Here is a 26,592-nt window from a genome sequence, read left to right as displayed (position 1 = left end):
ATGTACAACATTTCTGTCACCCCACAAAGTTCTTTCATTTCCTTTCCCCATCAATCTTTGCACTCCTCCTGCAACCATTATTCTGATTTATTTCTCCATAGATAAATTTTGCTTATTTTATTTCATATAATTGGAATCATACAGTTTGCACCCATTTGTGGAAGGCTGCTTTCACTCAGCATACTATTTTGAGATTCATTATTAGTATTTTGTACCATTTTTTTCCCCCACTGAATAGAAGTGCATTATATGAATATATCACAGTTTGCTTATCCACTCTCCTATTGAATGGAACACTTGGGCTTTTTAGGTTTGGGTTAATGTGAATAAAGTTGCTATGAATTTTTTTCTTACTGTGGTAAAATATATATAACATAAAATTTATATTTAAACTAATTTTAAGTGTACAATTCAGTAGCATTAAGTACATTTACAGTGTTATGCAACCATCACTGCTTTTCCATTTTCAAACTTTTAAAATCACTCCAAATAGAAATTCAGTAACCATTAAGCAATAACTCCTATTTCTTTCTCTCCCTAGTAACCTCTAATCTATTTTGTGTCTCTGTGACTTTGCCTATTCTAGGTACCTCATATAAATGGGATAATGCTTTTGTATCTGGTTTATTTCACTTAGCATAAAATTTCCAAGATTCATACAAGTTGCAGCATGTATCAGAATGCCATTCTTTTTTATGGCCGAATAATATTCCATTATATGGATATACCACATTTTGTTTATCCATTCATCTGTTATGCCTCTCGTAGGGCATTTAATATGTTCTAAATATTCTACCTTGTATTATGTTTTTGGGGGTCCTTGTCCTATTTTACAAGATTTTAAGTTACTTGAAGGCAAACACTGAGGCCTGCTCATATTGCACATAAACAACACTCTTATAGATGAGTTAAACATATGGCAGCAAAGGAGAAAGAATTGAGGAAGGTTTCCAGATAAGCACGGCCTTTCATTTTTTTAGCTGCATTTTTAAAAATAAATTTATTTATTTATTTATTTTGGGCTGCATTGGGTCTTTGTTGCTGCACGCAGGCTTTTCTAGTTGCGATGAGCAGGAGACTACTCTTTGTTGTGGTGTGTGGGCTTCTCATTGCGGTGGCTTCTCTTGTTGCGGAGCATGGGCTCTAGGCATGCAGGCTTCAGTAGTTGTGGCACGTGGGCTCAGTAGTTGCGGCTCGCGGGCTGTAGAGTGCAGGCTCAGTAGTTTTGGCTCACGGGCTTAGTTGCTCCGTGACATGTGGAATCTTCCTGGATCAGCGCCCAAACCCATGTCCCCTGCATTGGCAGGCAGATTCTTAACCACTGCGCCACCAGGGAAACCCTGCATTTTTTTTTTTTTTTGAGGTATAATTGACATAACACTATGGCCTTTTGTTTTTAATTGAAATTTATACAGAGATAATTTAGATTCACATGCAGTTGTAAGAAATAATGGAGATTCCATATACCCTTCATCCAGTTCCCCCCAGTGGTAACACCTTGCAAAACTGTATAGTATCAATACACTATTACATATAGCAAGGATATTGACATTGATACAGCCCACAGATCTTATTCAGATTTCACCAGTTTTTCCTGTCGTCATTTCTCTGTGTGTGTGTTTAGTTCTATACAGTTTTATCATGTGTAGGTTTATGTGCCCATCACCACAGCCATGATAAAGAATAGTTCCATCACCACAAGTAATTCTTTTTTTTTTAATTCTTTTTTTGGCTGTGTGGGGTCTTTGTTGCTGTGCGCGGGCTTTTCTCTAGTTGTGGTGAGTGGGAGCTACTCTTTGTTGCGATGCGCAGGCTTCTCATTTCAGTGGCTTCTCTTGTTGTGGAACATGAGCTCTAGGCGCCTGGGCTCAGTAGTTGTGGCATGCAGGTTCTAGGATGCACGGGCTTCAGTAGTTGTGGTGCACAGGCTCAGTAGTTGTGGCGCACGGGCTTAGTTGCTCTATGGCATGTGGGATCTTCCCAGACCAGGGATCGAACCCGTGTCTCCTGCATTGACAGGCAGATTCTTAACCATTGCACCACCAGGGAAGTCCCACCACAAGTAACTCTTGGCGTTGTCCTTTTATAACCACACTCACCTCCCTCCTGGTGTCCCTTCAGCTGCCCCACTATTCTCTATTTCTAAAATTTTGTCACTTCAAAAATGTTATATAAATGGAATCATACAGTATGTAACCTTTGGGATTTTTCACTCAGCATGATTCCTTGGAAATTAATCCAAATTGTTTGCCTGCATCACTAGTTTGTTCCTTTTTATTGCAGGTGGTATGTGTGTACTACAGTTTAACGATTTTTCTATTAAAGGATATTTGGGTTATCTTCAGTTTTTGGCAGTTATGAATAAAGCAGCTATAAACAGGCTTTTCATGTGAATATAAGTTTTCATTTCTCTGTGATAAATGCCTCCAAATCCAACTGATGGATCAATGTAGCCGTTGTTTGTTTTTATTTATATGAAACTGCCAAACTGTTCTCTAGAAGGCTGTACTATTTTATATTCCCACCAGCAGTGTATGAGTGAACTAATTTCTCTCTATCCTTGTCAGCCTTTGGTATTTTTATTTTATCCATTGTGATAGGTATATAGTGGTATTTCATTGTACCTTACTTTGTATTTTTCTGATGACTAATGACATTGAATATCTTTTCATGTGCTTTTTTGCCATATGTATATCTTCTTTGGTGAAATGTCCATGTTTCTTGGCCATTGAGTTTTTTTGGTTTTGTTTTTTCTGTTGAGTTTTGAGGGTTCTTTATATAGGCTAGATGCTAGTCACTTGTCAGATATTGGTCTGCATATATTTTCTTCCTGTCTGTAGCTTGTCTTTTCACCCTCTTCACAGTCTTTCCCAGAGCAAAAGTTAAATTTTGATGATGTTCAAATGATCAATTTTTACTTTTATCGATTGACTTTTTCTTATAAAGCCTTCTTTTTCTTTTAAAAGGGCAGATTAAAATTAAAATTGATGTTCTCATTTTTGTTATTGTTGTTATCAGTGGTAGTTTTTCTAAATCTTCTTAGTGTAGAAGTGACACATAGATTCTTCATCTGTAAACTGGGTTTTCACAATAAACTTCCTGATTGAAAGTGACTTTAAAAATGAGCATATTTGGGGCTTCCCTGGTGGCGCAGTGGTTGAGAGTCCGCCTGCCAATGCAGGGGACACGGGTTCGTGCCCCGGTCCGGGAAGATCCCACATGCCGCGGAGCGGCTGGGCCCGTGAGCCATGGCCGCTGAGCCTGCGCATCTGGAGCCTGTGCTCCGCAACGGGAAAGGCCACAACAGTGAGAGGCCCGCGTACCGCAAAAAAAAAAAAAAGAGCATATTTGTCTTTCTCTGTCTGACGTCACTTAATATGATAATCTCTAGGTCTATCCATGTTGCTGCAAATGGCATTATTTCGTTCTTTTTTATGGCTGAGTAATATTCCATTGTGTGTTAGTGTGTGTGTGTGTGTGTGTGTGTGTGTGTGTGTGTATACACACCACATCTTCTTTATCCATTCATCTGCTAATGGACATTTAGGTTGTTTATATGTCTTGGCTCTTGTAAATAGTGCTGCAGTGAACATTGGGGTTGCATGTATCGTTTTGAATGAGAGTTTTCTCCAGATATATGCCCTGGAATGGGATTGCAGGATCATATGGCTTTAGTTTTTAAGGAATCTCCATAGTGTTCTCCATAGTGGCTGCACCACTTTACATTCCCACCAAGAGTGTAGGAGGATTCTTTTTTCTCTGTACCCTCTCCAGCACTTATTATTTGTAGACTTTTTAATGATGGCCATTCTGACTGCTGTGAGGTGATACCTCATTGTAGTTTTGATTTGTATTTCTCTAATAATTAGCAATATTAAGCATCTTTTCATGTGCCTGTTGGCTATCTGTATGTCTTCTTTGGAGAAATGTCTGTTTAGGTCTTCTGCCCGTTTTTTGATTGGGTTGTTTGTGGGGTTTTTTGACATTAAGCTGTATGAGCTGTTTATATTTTGGAAATTAAACACCTTGTCAGTAGCATTGTTTGCAAATATTTTCTCCCACTCTGCAGGTTATCTTTTCGTTTTGTTTATGGTTTCCTTTGCTGTGCAAAAGCTATTAAGTTTAATTAGGTCCCATTGGTTTATTTTTGTTTTTATTTCCATTACTCTAGGAGACAGATCCAAAAAAATACTGCTGCAATTTATGTCAAAGAGTGTTCTGCCTATGTTTTCCTCTAGGAGTTTTGTAGTATCTATTCTTATATTTACGTTTTAATCCATTTTGAGTTTATTTTTGTATGTGGAATTAGAGAATGTTCTAATTTCATTCCTTTACATGTATCTGTCCAGTTTTCCCAGTACTACTTTTTGAAGAGACAGTCTTTTCTCCATTGTATATTCTTGTTTCCTTTGTTGTAGATTAACTGACCATAAGTGCATGGGTTTATTTCTGGGTTTTCTATCCTGTCCCATTGACCTATATGTCTATTTTTGTGCCAGTACCATACTGTTTTGATTACTGTAGCTTTGTAGTATAGACAAATACCAGAGAAAGACAAATATCATATGATATCACTTGTATGTGGAATCTAAAAAAAGGATACAAATAAACTTATTTACAAAACAGAAATGGACTTACAAACACATAAAACGAACTTACGGTTACCAAAGGGGTTAGCAGGGACGAGGGCATGGGGAGTAGATGAATTAGGAGTTTGAGATTGACATATACACACTGCTATGTATAAAATAGGTAAACAACAAGGACCTACTGTATAGCACAGGGAACTATACTCAATATCTTGTAATAACCTATAATAGAAAAGATTCTGGAAAAGAAATATTTACATAGATGTATGTATGTATAACTGAATCACTTTGTTGTACACTTGAAACTGACACCACATTGTAAAATATCTATACTTCAATTTTAAAAAAAGAAAGAAAGAAATAACATTTACATAAGATAGAAAAAAATGAGCATATTGCTTTTTAGTATTATGGGAAGGAAATTTGTTTCTTAAATTACCATGAAATATGTACGTATTATAATTTTGGTATTTAAACAGCCCCTTTTCCTTGTATTTAAGCTGTTAGCAAATAGCTGATTTGAAGTAATATTTTTGTATGAGACGAAAACTAACGTGTAGTAAATATTGCATGAATGGTTTTCTGACTTCTGTTGTTTTTCCTTTTCTCCTAAATTACGTCACATGAATTATAAAATGATTATTGCTAGACTAGAAAAATCATTATTATTTACTTAGTATATATTTGCATGTGCATGCTTCTAGCTTTTGAGAACAAAAGAGATGCTATAAAATGAAAGAGAGAGGGAATTCCCTGTCAGTCCAGTGGTTAGGACTCGGCACTTTCATTGCCATGGTCCTGGGTTCAATCCCTGGTTGGGGAACTGAGATCCCACAAGCCTCGTGGCATGGCCAAGAAAAAGAAGAAGGAAAGAGTGAGATGGAGCTTCAGTTACCTCTAAAATTTCCTTTAATGTTTGATGTGGTCAAGGATAAGAATGAAGTTTCTGAGTATAAAGCAAGGCTTTCTAGAATATTTTTGATTCAGACGTGCATTGTTTTAGGTTCCTGTGCTTGAGATATGTTCCCTTCCACTCACTCAGTTCTCAGTTTGAGGGCTGTGCTACAACTGTTTTCCACATTGATTTGGTATAACAGAAAGAAAAGAGCACCAGATTTTAGATCTAGAAGACCTGGGTTTAGACTGTGTTTTGTCCATAGTGGGGCATATGGTTTCCAGCAAGTCACAAACTCTGTGAAAGTTAGTTTTCTTTTCTCTAAAATGAAGACATTTGATTCTTTTTATTTCCCTGCAGATACTGAAATTCAGTGATTTTATGTTCTTACTAAGAGTAGCATTCTTGTTCCAATTTTAAACTTCACTGGCAAAATCAAAGAATTTTTAAAAAGAGCCTAAAAATCTTTCTGAAATTATTCACTATGCTTAGACCAGACAGCCTAACCTTAATGAACTAAGATTTGACCCAATATTGTTAGACTCTGGAAATACAAAATGTGTAAATAATACATGGTTCTTCACTTAAGGAGGTTGGTCTAGCTGACAAGCAAAACTAATGTACATTACAAAAAGAATTTACTAATTGACCAGGATACAGTCAGCCAAATAGAATGTGGGAAATTCCATAAAATAAAATGACCCAATTTCTTTAACAATAGTGTAAAAATAAAAAGAGGGGAGGGAATCTGTTACATATTAAAAGAACTTAAGATACATGTCAACCAAAAGCAACCATGGGGAGAGGGGTTGGGGGAAGCTTGTGTGAAACTTGGTTCAAATAAACTAGTGTAAAGAGGTAATTGAAGAAAATTGAACATGAATTGGCTATTAGATGCTATTAAGCATACTGTTAAGTTTTTTAGATGTGTAATGGTATTATGGTTAGATTTTAAAAAGAAAGAACTCCTTATCTGTTAGATTCATCTTGGGATATTTGTTAAGAGCAGCTGAATATGTTAGATGGAGTTGTTTACAGCATATTGTTGAAGTTGCTAAAGCTAAGTGATTGGTACATGGGAGTTCACTATACTTATTCTTTTACTACTTCTGTGTATGTTTGAAATTTTCTAACAGAAAAGGTTTAATTTTTTTCTGCTTGATGAAACACTGACTTACTTTGTACTTATGTGCTAAAAATATAAATAGTACAGTCATTGTTCAGTAAAGCTCAGTGTGGCATGGCCTAAATAGAATGCTACCACTTCTGTGAGGGACCTTAGAAGGGAGCATCAGGTCAAATTCCCTCACTGTACAGCTTAAGAAACTGAGGCCTCAAAAAAGGGAAGTGACTTGCCTAAGGCCACATTGCTAGTTAGTGACCAAGCCACTGTTATAATTAGATCTCCTAATTTCCAGATTCCTAGTTTGTTCTACTTTTCTTATTCTTCGAAATTTTCCTTTCTCCTTTTGTTCTGCAGCTTTAAAGAGTTTGTAAATTTTAAATAAAATTAATGTTGCATATAATGCTTACTTTGTCTTATTTATTTTCTTCAGAATCTGGCCAACCTATTTGTGGAAATGGAATGGTAGAGCAAGGTGAAGAATGTGATTGCGGCTATAGTGACCAGTGTAAAGACGAGTGCTGCTATGATGCAAACCAACCGGAAGGGAAAAAATGCAAGCTGAAACCTGGAAAGCAATGCAGGTACCTTGCTAATTCCAGTAGTGTTAATGTTCCTGGGAAGTCACCTGAAGGCAGTTATGTCAGATTTCAAACTGAGATTAGGAGATGTATGTGGTTTTGGAACTTTGTTGTTTGTTGTTGGTTTATTTTCTGGAGTAGTAGTATTTAGGGCACTGTTGTTGGCAGATTGAACTACTTGTAATTGCAGTTTGTGTGGTGGGTGTTAAAAAAGGCCATGCAAAGGACACTCAATAAAATGCATATTATTTAATGCCTAACTTTAAAAATGTGACTTTTGTCAGTAGTTTTAGAATCTTAACTTTAAATATTTAGATAGTTTGGATTCCATACACTCCTGTAACTTAGTTGTCATATAATTTTATTTCACTTGCCAAATTATTTTGGTAGTGATAGAATAAGCAGTAGAATATTGTTTGTGCAGTACTTTTAAAATGGATGTTCTGTATATCCTAGTTTGATTTTAGTGTATAAATGTGAGAAAAGTTGATAAATTGACTAATGTGTATCTATGAAAAACAATGATGACTTGCCTAATATTTAATCCATTTTCCATTATAACCTTTTACTATAGGCAAATAGAATAGAATAAGAAAGCTCAATATAGCATGCCTTCATTATAAAAACAAGATTCTTAATCACTTTTCTGCACTTATTAGAATGTTGAAATTTAATAGCCTCTTATTCCAATAAGACTTGTTTAACAGTAACATACTTAGCATTTATGATTTAAAAATTAGGACTGTATCTATATGTATAGGAAATATCCTAGTGATTTTCTTTACTCACCTCAATGTTTCTTCTAGTCCCAGTCAAGGTCCCTGTTGCACAGCACAGTGTGCATTCAAGTCAAAAACTGAGAAGTGTCGGGATGATTCAGACTGTGCAAAAGAAGGAATATGTAATGGCATCACAGCTCTCTGCCCAGCATCTGATCCTAAACCAAACTTTACAGACTGTAATAGGCATACACAAGTGTGCATTAATGGGGTAAGCATTTGATTTGTATGTTGTTTATTTAGTTTTATGAAACCTTTTTCAGGATAATTGTTTGTTGCCACTTAAAGCCGCATAAAGTAATTAATCTCGGTCCCTATCTATTTCCTCACAAAGCTGTGAATGCATTATGTGGCATAAGTGCCTAGTGGCATTTGATTAGTTATTGACTTGTCTTTCATCTTGCTACTGCATGCGTTTGATACTCTCTAGAGAAAAATAGTTATGTAACTAGGCATGTAACTTTGTATTTCTTTTAAGTTTTATAAATTAACATTTTAATACTCTAAATAAAAGAACTCTCAGTTATTTCCTCTGAATGTGAAGCCTTTAAAGCTTTCTTGGCTAAATAATCACTTTCCTCTACATGAGGAAAATTTCATTTTTCTCTTCTTATAAAGGAGCCATAATAACCAACATAAAGTCGATGCTCATCTAATCTCCTTCTCTGTTTTTGTTTGGTCTAGATTTTTAAGTTACCATTTCTTTAAAGATTTACTATCTTATTTGCACTTACTTTTTTTTTTTTTTTTTTGTGGTACACGGCCCTCTCACTGTTGTGGCTTCTCCCGTTGTGGAGCACAGGCTCCGGACGCACAGGCTCAGCAGCCATGGCTCACGGGCCCAGCCACTCCACGGCATGTGGGATCTTCCCAGACCGGGTCACGAACCTTTGTCCCCTGCATCGGCAGGCAGACTCTCAACCACTGCGCCACCAGGGAAGCCCCTGCACTTACTCTTTTTAAGATGTGTTTATACCATCCATTTCTGATACTAATCTATGCTTCCCCCCCGCCCCCCGACTTGTAGTCTACTTAATTATTTTAGCATTGGAGGTGTCTCTGTCTGCTATTGTCAACAAGAGGTTTGTCTGTATAGGGATTAAATAATTGGTCTTTTATTTTTCTTTCAGCAATGTGCAGGTTCTATCTGTGAGAAATATGGCTTGGAGGAGTGCACCTGTGCCAGTTCTGATGGCAAAGATGATAAGGAATTATGCCATGTCTGCTGTATGAAGAAGAGTAAGGCTTTTAAAATGCAAGAGTATAAAATCTGTTTCAAAATCCTTATTTTCTGCTAAATTTTAAGTGTTAAACTTTGATATACAGTTGGGACAGATAATTTCCAGCTGAACTGATCCTCTTGAGAAATTTTAAAATGTAGTATAGAATTGTGTTTCTAGTATTATGGTCCCTACAGTGTTTTTAAAATGATAAACTAGACAAAACCTGCCAGCGTTTTTACAATAATTAATATAAATACTGTTAGAAGGATTTAAAGCCATTGTAGGCACTAAGTCAGGAGTTGCTGGTTGTTTGTTTATGCTGTAATATTTAAGGTGAATTACCAGTGGTGTTATCTAGTCTAACTAATGAAAGTCTATATAACATGTCATGGTGATGATTTTAGGCAGTTTCTTCCTTTCCTCCCTCTCTCCCGAGCTAGCCCATAGGAAATCTGATCTTCAACTTACATTTGACACTTCTTTTGCAGTGGAGCCATCAACTTGTGCCAGTACAGGGTCTGTGCAGTGGAACAAGTACTTCCTTGGTCGAACCATCACCCTGCAACCTGGATCCCCATGCAATGATTTTAGAGGCTACTGTGATGTTTTCATGCGGTGCAGATTAGTAGATGCTGATGGTCCTCTAGCTAGGCTTAAAAAAGCAATTTTCAGTCCAGAGCTCTATGAAAACATTGCTGAATGGATTGTGGTAAGTATAATCTTTATTTATAAAGAAACCTTGTCTTAAAATGATTTGATCATAATTTTACTTGGTTAGAGGTCACCCCTGTTATGAGAAAATCACTTCTTTTCTGTTTATACTGGAGTTATAGTTGACCCTTGAACAACATGGGTTGAACTGCATGGGTCTACTTATAAGCAGATATTTTTCAATAGTAAATACTACAGTAGTACACAGTGTGGAGTTGGTTGAATCTGCCGGTGTGGAGGAACCATGGATATAGAGAACTTTGGAGGTGGTTGGCTAACTATGATTAACCCGCCACGTTCAAGGGTCAACTGTATTTTATCTGAAGAGTGATTTTTAGGGCTTCCCTGGTGGCGCAGCGGTTGAGAGTCCGCCTGCCAATGCAGGGGACACGGGTTCGTGCCCCGGTCCGGGAGGATCCCGCATGCCGTGGAGTGGCTGGGCCCGTGAGCCATGGCCGCTGAGCCTGCGCGTCTGGAGCCTGTGCTCCGCAGTGGGAGAGGCCACAGCGGTGAGAGGCCTGCGTACCGCAAAAACAAAAACACCTAAAGGTGCCTTCTGGCACTATGGTAAAGTGAAAAGGGTACAGGCTTGGAATTACACGAGGATTCAGATCATCCTTCTGACGTTTGATAATTCTGTGACTTCAGGCAGCTTACATTTCTTGGCTCCCTTACTTCCCTGTTTTCAACTCAAATCCAGTTCTTATTTTCTTTTTTTCTGATTATCTCTAATAAGAAAAAGTTGAGATCTAGTATACTTGTCTACTATGGGAAACAGTGTGTTCAAAGAAAAAAATCTGATAATTGGAATCTCAGAGTTACGTTCTGCTGAGTTTATGTTGTTGTGCCAGATGTTGTAGGTTTTCTAGATAGTAAATCATATCATCTAAAAATAATATTTTTTCACTTTTCTCCATTATGTTTAATTTTGATTCATTTTATTTACAATCTCAAAAACTCATTCCTATTTTAAAATATTTAATAGAAATGATCTTTTTAGTTAAAGTGTTTTTAAAACCTTTTTTCATATTTTAGATTTGAGGATTTTGTGAAATACTTCTTACAATGAATTTTAGCAATGTGAAGTTTTGTGCTCTGGAACTGATTAATCAGGCACTTTTAGGTTTATGCAGATTTGCCTTAAATGGGTATAGAACACTGTTATTTTAAATCAGTGTTGACATTCACATGCCACCCTTTCAAATAGCATGGTCCATAATGCCGGAAGAGTACCGTTAGGCTGTTGCTGCATTTGTGGGCATTAATCAGATCAAACAGTAAGATAAACAACAGCCACTTCCTTACAAGTTATTTGTCTCATTTGTGTTACTTGCAGAGTTCACTTGCATAGCAGAGTTCATTTTGTTACACTGGTCTTTCATCATGTATAAGGAAAGTGTCCTTCTAGTTAGTGATGTAGGTTATTAGTTTGCTCTGGTAAGAAGCTGTGAAAGGGATAATGGGTTAGTTTCACTGACTTTCCTTTCCATTGGTGCCTGGTGGCTCTTTTGTCTCCTTTCCACAGTATACTATGGCGTCTTTTTTCCTCATGAGGGTAGAGTGGGAAGAACCTTAACAGTTTAATAGTTCAGGGCGTGAGTTACTGACTGCTATAGGCACCATGGAAATGATGTAATAAAGACTTTTACTTTCTTTTCTGGGGAAAAGTTGTTTTTGACAGTAATGTTTGAATGTAGGCTGAGTGCCTACTGTGTGTCTCGCCAGGAGATAATGATAAACATCCTTTGGATTTATCAAGGGGTCACCTAGTTCTTGAAAAGTTGGAGAGCATTCACCAGTAAATCTGTTAAGACCCTGTACCACTGTCTCCTTTTCATTAAATGGGTACATTGGTAATTCTTTTTCATTTTCTTCCATAGTTACTGATGTGTTCACATTTTTTGCACCTTTTGTGTTAGGTTTGACATAGGAAACCATCTTTGACCTTGATTTTTTCCAAATCTATCACTGTATTTACCCCACACTTTAAAATAATTGCCTGTTAGTTTGTGGCTTTTTTCTTTTTAATTTGTTCAGTTTTATCAGGAGTTTATCTTTCTATTATTATTTTGACAAGAGTCAACTATGTTTCTCATTTTTTAATTAATTTCTTCTCTCTTATTTTGCTGTAATTTTATGAACCTAGGTAAGTATCTGGTGTTCTTTATGAAAGATTTAGAGCAGTGTTTCCAAGTGCTTCACAGAACACTAGATCCATAGGTTTGGTGGTCAAATGAATCTGGAAAATATTGCATACTATAGTCCCCTCTTAGAGATTTGTGATAATATTGTGAGAAGCCCCACGATAAAAAATCTTTTTAACTTCATTTTCCAAACTTACCTGACCTTTATTCATATTGTACATGAGAATCACCTAAGGGCTTAGACCAATTAAGTCAGAATCTCTGGGGATGGAGTATAAAGTGTTTGGGTCATTTCAAAGCTCCCAACTCTCAATTCTGATGAGCAACTGGGATTGAGAACCAACCATTCATGTAGAACAGGGGTTGGCAAACTATGGCTCATGAGCCAGATTTAGCCCACTGCCTATTTTTGTATGGCTTACAGCTAAGAATGGTTTCACGTGTATAAGTAGTTGAAAAAAATCAAAATAATATTCTTCTGGGGACTTCCCTGGTGGTGCAGTAGTTAAGAATCCTCCTGCCAATGCAGGGGACATGGGTTCGAGCCCTGGTCCTGGAAGAGCCCACATGCAGCGGAGCAACTAAGCCAGTGCACCACAACTACTGAAGCCTGCACGCCTAGAGCCGGTGCTCCGCAATGAGAGAAGCCACTGCAATGAGAAGCCCGTGCACTGCAACAAAGTGTAGCCCCCCGCTTGCCGCAACTAGAGAAAGTCTGCGCATAGCAACGAAGACCCAACGCAGCCAAAAATAAATAAATAAAATAAATTTATTTTTTAAAAAAAGAATATTACCCGTAACGGAACTAATGGCCATAATTAATTTAAAAAATATATATTCTTCTGAAAATTATATGAAATTCAAATTTCAGTGTCCATAAGTAGTGATTTATCAGAACATGGCCATGTCTGTTCAGTTATATATTGCTTATGGCTGCTTTTGCACTTTGAATAGTTGCAGCAGAGACTGCTTGGCCCCATAAAGCCTAAAATATTTGTCTGGCCTTTGATAGGAAGTGTCTGCCAAGCCCTAATCTAGACCAGTGGATCTCAAAGTGTGGTCCCCTGACCAGCAGCATCAGCAGCACCTGGGAACTTGATAAAAATGCAAATGATCAGGTCCCACGTGGACCCCTGAGTCGGTATGTGATGGTGCATGCTAAAGTTTGGGAACCATTTTTACAGTCTCTGCAGTGTAATGACTCCTTTTTAAAAGACTTGTAACAGAAATTTTCTACTTTGTCTTCCTGCTGTGTTGAAAATGGAAGGTGGTTGTGGACCTCCAGAGTCCTTTGTTGCCTAGTAGAATAGGCCTCATAGATATCACTACCGAAACTTTAACAACAAAGATGCGGTATTGTCACAGGGCTTAGCATATGGTAAGGAGTCAGTATGTGTTTGCTAGATGAATGAAGCAGATTACTATGTCATAACTTATATGGAAAAGAAAAAATCATACATATTATCCTAACTTTGAAGTTGTAATGTTTTCAGGTATCTCTCAGTGGTATTTTAACCTGCTTGCCCAGGCTAAGTATAAAGTGACAAGATTAGTAGCCAGTTGCTTTCGAGAGGGGTGGTGCGTGGAGTGTTGAAGGATAAAAGAACATTTAGTCAGAGTCCAGACAATGGTATCTTCTGAAGGATGAAGGGACGCTTTCTGCCCCTGCAGGATGGCATAATCAGTATCCTGACAAGGGACTGTGGGTCCCACATGGTCTTGTGACTACCCGGAAGTCTAGAGCGTGTTTGCTGTGACTGAGAGTTGTTATCACTGGAAATTCACCAAAAGGATTATGTGATTAACTTTTTCTAGAGATCTTCAAAGTCAGCTAAGATTATCTTATGTCTGAAGAGACTTGATGGCTTGTCTTGCCCCTTCCCCCTCACAGTTTTTTGAGTGAAACCTGTTTTATTGTTTTGTTAGCCTATAGGTCCTTTTTGTTTATTTAGATTATTAAATAAAAAACTATTGTAATTAGAACATAATAAATTAGACTGGCAAATTTTGACCTTTCATTTTTGTCATTTTTACTTAATTTTTCTACTTTGTGTTCTTTTGGCCATATAAGTGGATGTATTGAACATCATCTATCTGTTTCTTATGTAGAATTATTTTCTCAGACTTGATTTAGTACTTGTTAACTTCTAAGCTGTTTTTTAAACTTTTGGATGTCTTTGTCTCTCAAGTTTCACTTAACACGCTTGTATCTATGAAAGACGAGAGCTTGACTCGTAATTTACATTCATTAAATGCCTGTTGAATGAATGACAGCTCTCTTTTATTTCAGACTCTTAACAGGTGGACAAACTGTGATCTCTTTTCTGAGATGAAACACATATATTGCACTTATTAACCTGGTTGGTATTCTTTTTCCAGATTTTATAGTATATGAGAAAACATGTGATTTAGCATTTACCACTCTCTGATAATTCTCTCTTGAAGGGGGCATTTAAAAAAATCTTCTCTGCCAAAGGTGACCATATTTACTAACACTCTCAAATGCACTATTGTTTTGTTTGGTTTTTCCTTGCTATCTTCTATCCACTGCGATATTCTATTTCTGAGAGCTACTATCATTGTCACGAAAACATCTCAGCTTTGGGCTTTTGAGGTATATAGTTACCTGGAAGATTTTAGAGGAAGACCAGGAACACTGCTAGAAGGGACTGGAAATTCTCAAGGACCTGGGTGCCACATTTTCGTAAATGTCTTTTGATCTCAGCTGGGACTCGGTCCTTTTGACCTTTGTTTTCTACGAAGTTATAACCACTGTTAAATTCAGGCTTCCTCTCTCCAGTCTGCTTTTGTTACTGCCATACTACTTGCATCTCTATTTAAAACTCTATAGGTACTGAAAAACTGGTATTAGAAGAGGTGTCAAACGATAATTTTTTATGTCCTCTGTTGTAAGAACCTTTTGCATTATTTGTGCGTGCGTGCAATCTAGATATAATAAATTGCAATCTAGATATAATAAATAAATATTATAAATGAGAAGTGTTTCGATAAGTCAGTATTTGGAGTAATGACTCACGTGTAATAACTAGTCCAACAGGTACTTTTTGGTAGAGTATATACTGAGTTTATAGAATATAAATTCAAAAAGCTTGCAGTCCAGTTTGGGATAGAGAGGATAAGCACATAGAAACATATTTTCAGTTCTGCATCATGTTTTCACAGGAAATAGGAGAACCTATTTGGACAAGGCTTCTTTAAGGATGTGATACCAAAGCTAAGTTCTTAAGGACTAGTAAGTAGAGGGACAGGTGGATGTTTTGTTAAGAGAGAGCAGCTGAAATAGTCACAGACATAAGAAATATTTTAAATAAAAATTTTTTTCACTTCTATCCTTTTGAAAAGTGTGATTATCCTTTTTTTTTTTTTAATTGACAAAGTAATATGTTGAAAAGTAAGCCGCCTTTTTTCCCTGGAGCCCAGTCCTCTCAAGACGAGTTTCTTATATATTTTTCAGAAACTGTATTTTTACAAGAAAATATATTTTAAAAAGACAAGTGGAATCATATATTTACTGGGCCGCAGTTCATTGTGCGCTCTGTTTTTTTATCTCTGTCCCGCTTAGTGATTTATCTTGGAGATCTTTGGTGGGAAGCTTTTTTTTTTTAATTTATGGCTGCGTTGGGTCTTCGTTTCTGTGTGAGGGCTTTCTCCAGTTGCGGCGAGCGGGGGCCACTCTTCATCGCGGTGCGCGGGCCTCTCCCTATCGCGGCCTCTCTTGTTGCGGAGCACAGGCTCCAGACGCGCAGGCTCAGTAGTTGTGGCGCACAGGTCTAGTTGCTCCGCGGCATGTGGGATCTTCCCAGACCAGGGCTCGAACCAGCGTCCCCTGCATCGGCAGGCAGATTCTCAACCACTGCGCCACCAGGGAAGCCCGGTGGGAAGCTTTTGAAGAACGGTTTTACATAGAGGAATGACATAGTTCTGTGTTTTAAGTAGTTGTAACACTGATGACCATGTGGAAGACTAGAAGGAAGGAAATGTGTTCGAGAATATAGTGAACGTCAGGAATGGAAGGGCATCTCCCATAACAGAACTAGCCCACCAGCCTGAAGGTAGTAGGAAGACCCTTGACCCTTTGTGCTTATAAAATGGATCACATTAGAGGTGATACTGCCTTTCCAGAGGGTATTTGGAAATTACCAGTAGTTGTCAGAGTAACTGAGGGACTCTACTGGCATTTGATGGATGAGGGCCATGTATGCTAAACTTCCTGCATTGCTCAAAATGGTCCTGTACCACAATGCCAGCATATCTACACTGAGTAAGAAGCACTCATCTGCATCCTAGTCACGGGCATGCTTGTTTAAAATGCAGTTCCCTGGGCCCTCCACCAGAACACTGAATTGTAAGTAATGTTTTACTGGAACACAACCACGTTCACCTGTGTTGTGTCTTATCTATGGCTGCTTTTGTACTACAGTGGCAGAAATGAATTGTTTTGACCAGGACCATATGGCCCACAAAGCCTAAAATGTTAGTTGTTGGGCTCTTTATAGAAAAAGTCTGCTGACCCTTGGTAGAGACCAGTAGTTCTCAGTCTTGGCTGCATAGTGGAATCATGTGGCAGCTTTAACAAAACTGCTGATGTCAGGATCCCACCCCCACCCTACTGGAGCCTGGGATTTCGTCCAGGTATCTGAGTTTCCAGGCAATTCTAATGGGTAGCCGAGGTTGAGAACCACTGGTATAGATCAGGAAGAGTACTTGTAGCAGTACAAGCTGGTGATTTTGGTTCTTAATGATTTTACTGGGTCAGAGTGTCAGAGTTGCAGACAGGAAAGGTAGGAGAAGGTCTTAACTTCATTGAATGCCACATTTAAAAGGCCTCTGGATGCTTGGAACATGACAAAAGCTGTGCATATAGTTCTGCATGTGACAGTAGGCAGAAATGAAAAGAGGAATCAGCCAGCACTTGAGTTGACAGACTGAGGACAGGACTTAAACCCTGCCTTTTTTTTGATAAATAGCAGGTCTGTTATTTGAGGATGAATAAAACAGGAAAAACAACAGGAGCCTGTGGGAAATTTATTTAACAAGGGAAAGGGAATATTAACCTAAAGACTCACAGGGAAGAGCAGTGCTCTGAAAATTATTTTCTACAGAAACCAAAAGAAAGTTTTAGAAAACTATCTGGCAGTCTCAGTAGGATGCAAGAAATGGCTTCTGAAAAGTAGATTGTAAGCTGTGGTTTCCAAGCCAGATTCAGCCCGGCAAATGTGTCTTGTATGGTCTCCCTGTTGTTTTTAGAAATTTTGAATGAGTTGTTAGCATTTAAAAACAGATTTCATGTAAAAATTCAGATTTGTAGCTTCTCTTTAAAGATAAATCTTTCGGCAGTAAGGCTGACTTGCATCACCCCTTGCTCTCTCCTTTCTTGAACGCTTCATTCCTAAAGGCAATTAGGTGAGGCCAAGCAAGGCATCCATGCCTGGTGAGGGGAGCTGTACTGGCACAGGGCAGGGTGCCCTTTGAACCCTGTGGAGGGGTGACTGGCTTGTGATGTCAGAGTACAAGTATTGTGAGGAGGGTGTCTGCTTAGGAGGGCCAGTTTTTAAAGGAACTAGGGCTCCTTGGAGAAATGACTGATTCCAGTGCTGGGGCAGGGAAAGAACAAGATGAACCTGTAACTCCTTGTGCCAACTGAAGTGCTCAAAGAATGGTGAGGACATGCCCAAAAGACACAATAATGATAGTAATGGATTATAACCCATTAAGGAAAATAGGAAATCATGAGGGAATAAATAAATTTAAAGTTTTATGAAGAATAAAATATTTATATAGTTCTAAATTATGTCCGTACAAAATACTCATTGACTACAAAAGAGAAGAGTATCTTTTTGGTAAAGCTTGGCACTTAACACCTTGGTCAAGTGATCCAGTTAACGTCCTTAGTAATGAGATCAAAGTCATGTGTCACCTGGTTGGATGCAATGAGAAGAATACAGCATCACTTCTGAGATATTCTTACTAAAGATGTATGACCTGAATCTAATAATAAAGAAACATCTGAGAAACCCCAATTGAGGGACATTCCAATGCAAAATAACTGACCTGTAATCTTCAAAAGTGTCAAGTTATATAAACTAAGGGAAGACTGTGGATTGTTTCCAGATTGCGGGGGACTAAAGAAACACAGCTGGTAAATGCAGCACAGTTCTGAATCGGATGGCATTGGGACATATGGCAAAACTTGAATGAGGAGGTCTGAGGGTTAAATGGTAGTGATGTAACAATGCCAATTTCCTGATTTTGTTATGATTATCTAGGAAAACCCCCTTAATATCTAGGAAAACCCCCTTAAGTTGCAGGAACTATATGCTGAATTGTTCAAGTGTAACAGGACATCATGGTAGCAGTTTACTCTCAGATGGTTCCAGATTTTACAAACTTCTTTGTACTGTACTTGGAACTTTTCTAAAAGTTTGGGATTCTTTCAAAATTAAATTGATATGTTTATATATATATATGTATGAAAGGCTTTATGCACACACGGGGAAAGTGGCTTGGGGTATTTTACCACAACATTCATTTTTATTTCAGCTTCTGTTTCTTTAATTATACTGTCACTGCTGGATAAAGAAAACAGTATAGAAGTAGTAGACTGCTGGTTTTAAGGCCCCAGATCCGAGAAGCGCTTCTTAAATGGGAGTTTTATTGGCAATAATTAGCAATAACTATATATGTATTATAACAATCTGCGTAAGCCAATATAAGGTTCATAGTTTTCTAGTTGTTACTATTTTGTATGATGTTTATTAGTACATGCTATCTTAATACAAAAATTGAATATTTTGAATTGCAAAATAGACTTAAATTTATTAAGAATGGCAACAGTAATTTTTCTATAAATAAGATTATGTCAGTAGTTTTTGAAGGTTTTTTGTTTGGCTAATTGATTTAATTTGACTTAAGTTGGAAATGAAATTTTTTAGTACCTTCTTAGAGGTAAACTTTACCTGCTTCTAGAATGTGTGTATCCTTCCACTTTTCATATTAAAGAAGACAGTTAACCTTTAAATAAGTGAGTATATATGTAATAGATATTTTATATATATATATATATATATATATATAATGAGAACTAAGATACATTGTATAGGAATAATTTAATAACAGTAGTCTGGGACTCAAGTTCCAAATGAAATAGAGAAACAGGAAAGAGGGGTCTCAAAAAAGATAGAATTTCAGTCTTAGCTTTGATGATTAGAAAAAAATATAGGTTAAAGAATATTTTAAAAATCTATCTAGTAGAATTTAAAGCAAGTTATATACCTTCTAAGTCACTGGATAGTATAAAAAGCAAAGTCTGTAAGAGTAACAGGTAAAAGAAGGGAAGGAAGTATTTAAATCAGAAAATATTTAGTAACATGGGAAGATGCAATATAAACTATATGCAGGATGACCCCAGTTTTGCACGTGTGTTTTTCTGAGTATGACAAACATAGTTATATAGAAAAGAGACTGAAATGAAAATAAGATTTAGTGGTTTCCTCTAGGAAGTGAAATTATGGGTGATTTTTGTTTTCTCCTTTGTACTTTTTATTTAGAGATTAATATATATGTGCTTTTACATGATATCTACAACTCCCAATGAACAGATGTTCTTTAAAAATTAAAATGTAATGTATCCTATTGTATATTTTATATAATGTAAAATACTCTAAAATATTTTATAGTTTTTTCAGTGGAAAAATCTGTTTATTTCTAGGCTTATTGGTGGGCAGTATTACTTATGGGAATTGCCCTGATCATGTTAATGGCCGGTTTTATTAAGATATGCAGTGTTCATACTCCAAGTAGTAATCCAAAGTTGCCTCCTCCTAAACCTCTTCCAGGTAAGACAATTTGAGCAATATTTTTATTACTCAGAACCATTTAGCAAGTAGAACTGAATTATAAATGAGTCTTCAGTAACTAATATATAATACTTTCTCCTTGAGAATGGGATTATTGGATGAATTATGTAGTTGATTTTTAAGTGTGTGTTTTTTTTGTTTTTTTTAATCAACCCAGTCTAGCTTATGGCTGCCGATTTAATGCTAATATATCCTTTTAAAAAAATGCTAATATATCCTTTGCTAATGCTAATATATCCTTTAAAAAAAAATCCAAAAATCTTCCCTTTTTGGTTTTATTATGATAGACTACTTCTAAATGATTGTTCTTTCTATTCTAATAGCTATGCTTCAGTTATGGTTTTTAACGTTCGTGCTCTTGAAATATTTTCTGGCACGTAAAGTCATTTTCCCTAGGGATGATGCTTATGGGGAAATACAAGTTCCAGTCTGTGGGAGAGTCGTAGTGTAGAGGCTTCAGTCACCAAACAACCATAGTTATTCTCCATCTCTGAAAACAACTCCTAAGGTTTTGTCTCCACCACCCTTTACCTCTCAGGGAGACAGGGCTGGGAGGAGATACCCTCTTTAGACAAGGGGATTTGGAGAAGGAGGGTAAGGAAGCAACTGCTGTGGATTGTTTAGGCCCCCACCTGTCTCTCCCACCCCCTCCCCAAGGTAGGTGTCGCTTCCACGCTCCCCTCAGGACACCTGCGAAGTAGGTGTGGGACAACACTGTCCCAAGGCCCGAGGTAAATGGCGGTAGTTCCCTCTCCTGCCCCCCACTCACTTCTCATTGAAGCCTCTTGCCTCAGGCCAAATCCACTGCCCTACACAAAGTTGTTTAAAGCTAGGGGTTTCTTATAATTTTCTCCATTTTCCCTCAGTTGTTCCCCTATATTTACCTATCTTAAGGCAAGAGAGGTCAGTGGTCATGCTGGGACAGTATCTTGGTGGGAATCAAAGGAAATTTGATTTTGATGTCATTGCTTTTTGTAAATTAGCAAGTTAGCACTCTGGAACTGATGTCAGTTTCTTAGGGATTTCCAAGGGCCAAGTGACACTTTTTAGATACATTACCAATTATGGCCTCATTTAATGATGCAGTTCTTTTAATTTCATTTTAAGGATTTTCCAGCTCTTAACTGTTGTTTATTGAATGCTCTCAAAAACTGTTGAGCACTTTTTCGTGAATTATCATATAATCCTCACAACAGACTATCTGAGTTAGTTATTATCCCTGTTGTACAGACTTGTTAGTCATCTGAGTTTCAGAGAGGCTAAGTCATTTGCTCGAAGACACCCAGCAATTTCTTCCTCGTGGAGTCTCTCCTCAGACCCATATTAATCTAATAGTTGTAGCTGTTAAGCACTTGAAATGTGGCTAGTCTCAATTGAGATGTATTGTAAATATAAAATACATACAGACTCTGAAGACTTAGTATTTAAAAAATAAAATATTTCATTAATGATTCTTTATATTGATTACATCTTGAAATGATAGTATTTTGACTATATTGGGTTAAATGAAATAAAAATATTATTAAAATTATTTTACCTGTTTCTCTAACTTTTTTCACTGTGGTTACCAGAAAATAGAAACTTACATATACGGCTCATATCATATTTGTTTCGGACAATGCTGATCTAGAACCTTTTTTCTTCCCCCCCCCCTTTTTTTTTTTTTTAACTGAAATGGCAGCTTTGTTTTTAAAGATTAAAAAGCTCATGGTAAATCTCTCTTGCTTTTGTTTGTGACGCACAGGCACTTTAAAGAGGAGGAGACCTCCCCAGCCCATTCAGCAACCCCAGCGTCAGAGGCCCCGGGAGAGTTATCAGATGGGACACATGAGACGTTAACTCAGCTTTTGCCTTGGTTCTTCCTAGTGCCTACAATGGGAAAACTTCACTCCAAAGAGAAACCTATTAAATCATCATCCCCAAACTAAACCCTCACAAATAACAGTTGAAGAAAAAAATGGCAAGAGATCATGTCCTCAGATCAGGTGGAATTACTTAAATTTTAAAGCCTGAAAATTCCAATTTGGGGGTGGGATGTGAAAAAGGAACCCAATTTTCTTATGGACAGATATTTTTAACCTAATGGCACAAAGTCTTAGCATATTATTATGTGCCCCGTGTTCCCTGTTCTTCGTTGCTGCATTTTCTTCACTTGCAGGCAAACTTGGCTCTCGATAAACTTTTATCACAAATTGAAATATATATATTTTTTTCAACTGCCAATCAAGGCTAGGAGGCTCGACCACCTCAACATTGGAGACATCACTTGCCAATGTACATACCTTGTTATATGCAGACATGTATTTCTTACGTACACTGTACTCCTGTGTGCAATTGTAAACAGAAATTGCAATATGGATGTTTCTTTGTATTATAAAATTTTTCCGCTCTTAATGAAAAATTACTGTTTAATTGACATACTCAGGATAACAGAGAATGGTGGTATTCAGTGGTCCAGGATTCTGTAATGCTTTACACAGGCAGTTTTGAAACGAGAATCAGTTTACCTTTTCCTTGTGATGGAGCTGGTTCTGATATTCATTTTGTTTTATCAAATGGCTGCTAAGAGCACAAGAGTGACGATGCTGAAGAACACAGTTAAGTGCAAACTGGACATATGCAGCATACTACTACTACTTCAGGCTTAGTTCTTCATGTAAATGTCTGATTTCCACTTACTTACTTTAAACTTTCTAATTCAATTCCATTTTTGAAGTGATAGGTGAAGTTTTATTCATGTTTGGTAGCAGTTATGTCAGTGAAATGATTCTTTTTATTTGCAGCCTCTTATTTGTATGCTAATTATGTTTTGGTTTTGTCTGATACGGAAAAGAAAAGCTGTGTCTCTATTTTATCAAAATATTTGAACAGCGTTTTCAGCATATCATCACTGATCATTGGTAACCACTAAAGAAGAGTGATTTGCTCAACCAGTAGTTAAAATTGTAGCTAGGCCTTCTGACACTTTTTTTCCCTAAAATGTTTTAACTGCAATGAAGGTGAAACAGCACAATGTCCCATTCCAAATTTATTTTTTAAACAGGTGTAAATAATTGGCTTTTTAAAGAAAGAAGGCAAAAGCATTTAATGTATTAACAGGCTTATTGCTATGCAGGAATGGAAGGGGGCATTACAAAAAAACTTTAAGCTTGTGACATATTTATTGCTTCTTGTTTTCCAGCTATATCACTTAAATTAGAAGTAAACAGCTATGATTTTCCTGGCTTCACATAGGAGGCAGATTTAGGGAAAGTTGAAAAGATTTGTGTTTGGCTTTTTTTCTTTTTTCTTTTTTTCTTAAGAGTATAAGGTTTACACAATCATTCTCATAATGTGACGCAAGCCAGCAAGGCCAAAAATGCTAGAGAAAATAATGGGATCTCTTCCTTGTAAACTTGTACAGTATGTGGTGACTTTTTTCAAAATACAGCTTTTTGTACATGATTTAGAGACGAATTTTGTACATGAAACCCCAGATAGACTATAAATAATTCTAAACAAACAGGTAGGTAGATATATATGTAATTGCTTTTAAATCATTTAAATGCCTTTGTTTTCGGACTGTGCAAAGGTTGGAAGTGGGTTTGCATTTCTAAAATGGTGACTTTTACTCTGCAAGAGTTATTAGTAACTTCTTGAGTGTGGTAGACTTTGGAACATGTACATTTTTTGCTTGTAATGTTATCCTGTGGTAGGGTTTTGGCAGGTACATACTGCCCCATTTTATTTTGAGTCTAAGTTAAATGTTTTCTGAAAAGAGATGCGTGCACTGAACTCTTTCCACTGCAAATCAAGATGTGGTAAAACAAAAGGATCAAGACAAATGAGATCTAATACTACTGTCAGTTTAATGTCCACTGTGTTTTATACAGTATCTTTTTGTTCACTTTGGAAATTTTTACTAAAAATTGCAAAAAATAAAGTATTGTGCAAAGATGTAAGGTTTTTTGAAACTTGAAATGCATTAATAAATAGACTTGATGAAATCGTCTTGAAGGTTTCCTACTCTTTGAGCTCTGAGAACTATCAAAAGAAGCTTCCGGCAAGGCAGCTTGTCCTTACTAAACGAAAGAGATTGTTAAGCAGAAAGGATGGTCTCTTCCCACACAAGTACAGATATCTTTATTCCTAATTAAGACTTCATGTAAAAATTTTATTATTAGATATCTCTTTCTACACACAATGAACATTTGAAAAACAGTCTCAACTGCTTTACATTATTTCTAATCAATATTCAAAGTGCTTAAACGTGTCTGTCTTAGCAGAAGAGCTGAGTCATTTTGGAAACTGGTCTCATATATATTTTGCAAAGTTTTGAATGCTAAGTACCTCATTTATTTTAAAAGTCTAGTTTGATGATAAGTGTATTTAAATTTGAGCCACGTTTTCCTGCTTTGTCAAATTCATAGCAAATAAGAAGAGACTTGATATTTCAGTCTTACCTAGAAAAAGAATTGTAAGCCCAGAGTGGTGCCCTTCACAGAACAATCTGCCCCAAACCCAAGTTATTTAGTTATTTATTAAATATGTTGAGGCCAGCTTAAATAAGTAGTATTTGTTAAATGAGTAAAAATATGCAATACTTTTTAGTTACTTTAATTTAGAAACCTCAAAATGTATATTATGTTTAGTTATGTTTGTTTATGAAACCATCAATATTGATTCAGATGCTTGCAAATTTATTATTTTTACTTACAATTGAATATTTAAATTTTGTTTAGATTAAATCAGCAATAGAATAAATTATTACAGTTTCTGGACTGGTGTTCTCCATAGTGTCAGGCAATATACAGTTTTGGGAAGGACTTCTTTTAGGGAATGGCAGCTTTATCCGATAAGTCTTGTTTTCTGAGGTGTCTTCAGCAGTTTGTGCTTTGAGGTACTTCATTTTTGTTATATTCACAGACTAGTGAAAACTGAAGATTTCTCCAAATTGAGCAGACTACTCTCGAGTTCTTATTTCGGTCCCTGTGGTCTGTACATTTTAAGACCTAATGATTATTATTTCTCCAAAGATGGGATTAGATTAGTGTCCTTGGCAGCTGTGCAACTGTGGGTGCATGTGCTTGGGAAGGCTTTTAATTTCCTAAGTATTTCTAATCGAAAGTACAAGAGGGTCAGTGTAGTAAGTCCATTACAGAACTGGACAGCCCATCTTCAGGGGTATAAGAAGTGATGTTCTGGGCTTCCCTGGTGGCGCAGTGGTTGGGAGTCCGCCTGCCGATGCAGGGGACATGGGTTCGTGCCCCGGTCCGGGAGGATCCCACGTGCTGCGGAGCGGCTGGGCCCGTGAGCCATGGCCGCTGAGCCTGCGCGTCCGGAGCCTGTGCTCCGCAACGGGAGAGGCCACAACAGTGAGAGGCCCGCATACCGCAAAAAAAAAAAAAAAAAAAAGAAGTGATGTTCTTTATCCAGATTTAAAGAGTCAAGGTCTCCCAAAACTAGAGAGGAAGTTGGATATAGTTTAAAAGCAGCTGCCAGGGACAGTTTTTCTCTAGAGAAGTCACTACAGTCGCAAGAAATTGTAGTTTCCTGAAAAACACTTTTGACTTCTAAGTAACAAAAAGGATAACTAGTTTGCCCCACAGAGCTCAGCTTCAGTTTCACCATTTCTGGTTTTATGTTCTTTATTGAAAACAGCTTCCATTTGAATCATTTTTTCTGTTTATTACCAGTTTAGTTTTTCCACTATCATTTATGTATCCAACGCTTTACATTATTAGGATACAAGTGAATGAACCCTTGTATTCTGTATTACTGTATTGTTTGTCTTAGGTACATACATGTATGCACTATTTTCAGTAGAAATTCATATATTTTGTAATTGATAAGCTCTTCAGAGTATCTGTTCTCTCCTATGAAAAGCAACATGATAGTAGGTAAAAATGGAGGGTTGAGCAAAGTATTTATTAGCCTCTGCTCTTTCCTAAAATCTCTGCTAAAATCATAGTGACTGGGGAAAGAAAACAGCGTATCCAACAAGGATAAGAAATATCGAAGAGAAGATAACAACATTTTGGAGACTGGAAAGCAGATGGACAAGTAGCCAAATCCTAAACCAGCCAGTGGAAACATGAGAACAGCCCAGTTTGCATTGTTAACATTTTGGGATATAGTCTTTAAGACTTTTTTCTGTGCACCTTTCTTATTTAACAATACATTGATATTGTATCTGCATCACTTTAATGACTGTAAATATTTCATTCTATGGATGTATTATACATTTTAAAAATTAACCAATTCCCTATTGTTTGGATACTTAGGTTTTCAGATTGTTCATTATTTTAAACAGTCCTTTAAGGAAAATCCTAAGTCTAATAATAAAATAAATTCCTAAAAGTGGAATTAAAAGTGGGTTAAAGATTTTCTAGGGGCTTCCCTGATGGCATAGTGGTTAAGAATCTGCCTGCCAATGCAGGAGACACGGGTTAGAGCCCTGGTCTGGGAAGATCCCACATGCGGTGGAGCAGCTAAGCCCGTGCACCACAACTACTGAGCCTGCATGCTGCAACTACTGAAGCCCATGCACCTAGAGCCCGTGCTTTGCAACAAGAGAAGCCACTTGAAGGAGGCCTCTTGAAGAAGTTTCCACTGGCCAAAGCTGTTTTACTCTGTGAGTTAATGATGATAGTTTACAAAATCCTAGTTACCTTTGGAATATGCTCTTAAA

The 26,592-nt window shown here is 37.1% G+C and overlaps 1 protein-coding gene across 2 annotated transcripts in view; it reads left to right on the top strand.

Annotated features, from left to right (window-relative positions):
* Positions 1-23,913, top strand: part of ADAM10 (ADAM metallopeptidase domain 10) — a 135,657-nt gene extending 111,744 nt beyond the window's left edge. For both annotated transcript variants that reach the window (XM_060150901.1, XM_060150891.1), the window contains exons 11-16: positions 7,041-7,191; positions 7,995-8,178; positions 9,098-9,206; positions 9,679-9,899; positions 19,775-19,901; positions 21,667-23,913. In XM_060150901.1, the coding sequence (XP_060006884.1) occupies positions 7,041-7,191; positions 7,995-8,178; positions 9,098-9,206; positions 9,679-9,899; positions 19,775-19,901; positions 21,667-21,761 (887 nt within the window). In that variant the 3' untranslated portion in view covers positions 21,762-23,913. The remainder of the gene's footprint in view (positions 1-7,040; positions 7,192-7,994; positions 8,179-9,097; positions 9,207-9,678; positions 9,900-19,774; positions 19,902-21,666) is intronic.
* The last annotated feature ends 2,679 nt before the right edge of the window (positions 23,914-26,592 follow it).

This window comes from Lagenorhynchus albirostris, chromosome 1 (assembly GCF_949774975.1).
Source record: "Lagenorhynchus albirostris chromosome 1, mLagAlb1.1, whole genome shotgun sequence".
In the NCBI taxonomy this organism is placed as follows: domain Eukaryota; kingdom Metazoa; phylum Chordata; class Mammalia; order Artiodactyla; family Delphinidae; genus Lagenorhynchus; species Lagenorhynchus albirostris.
Note: the sequence above shows the minus strand (reverse complement) of the source record. Positions and strands in the feature narration are given on the sequence as shown.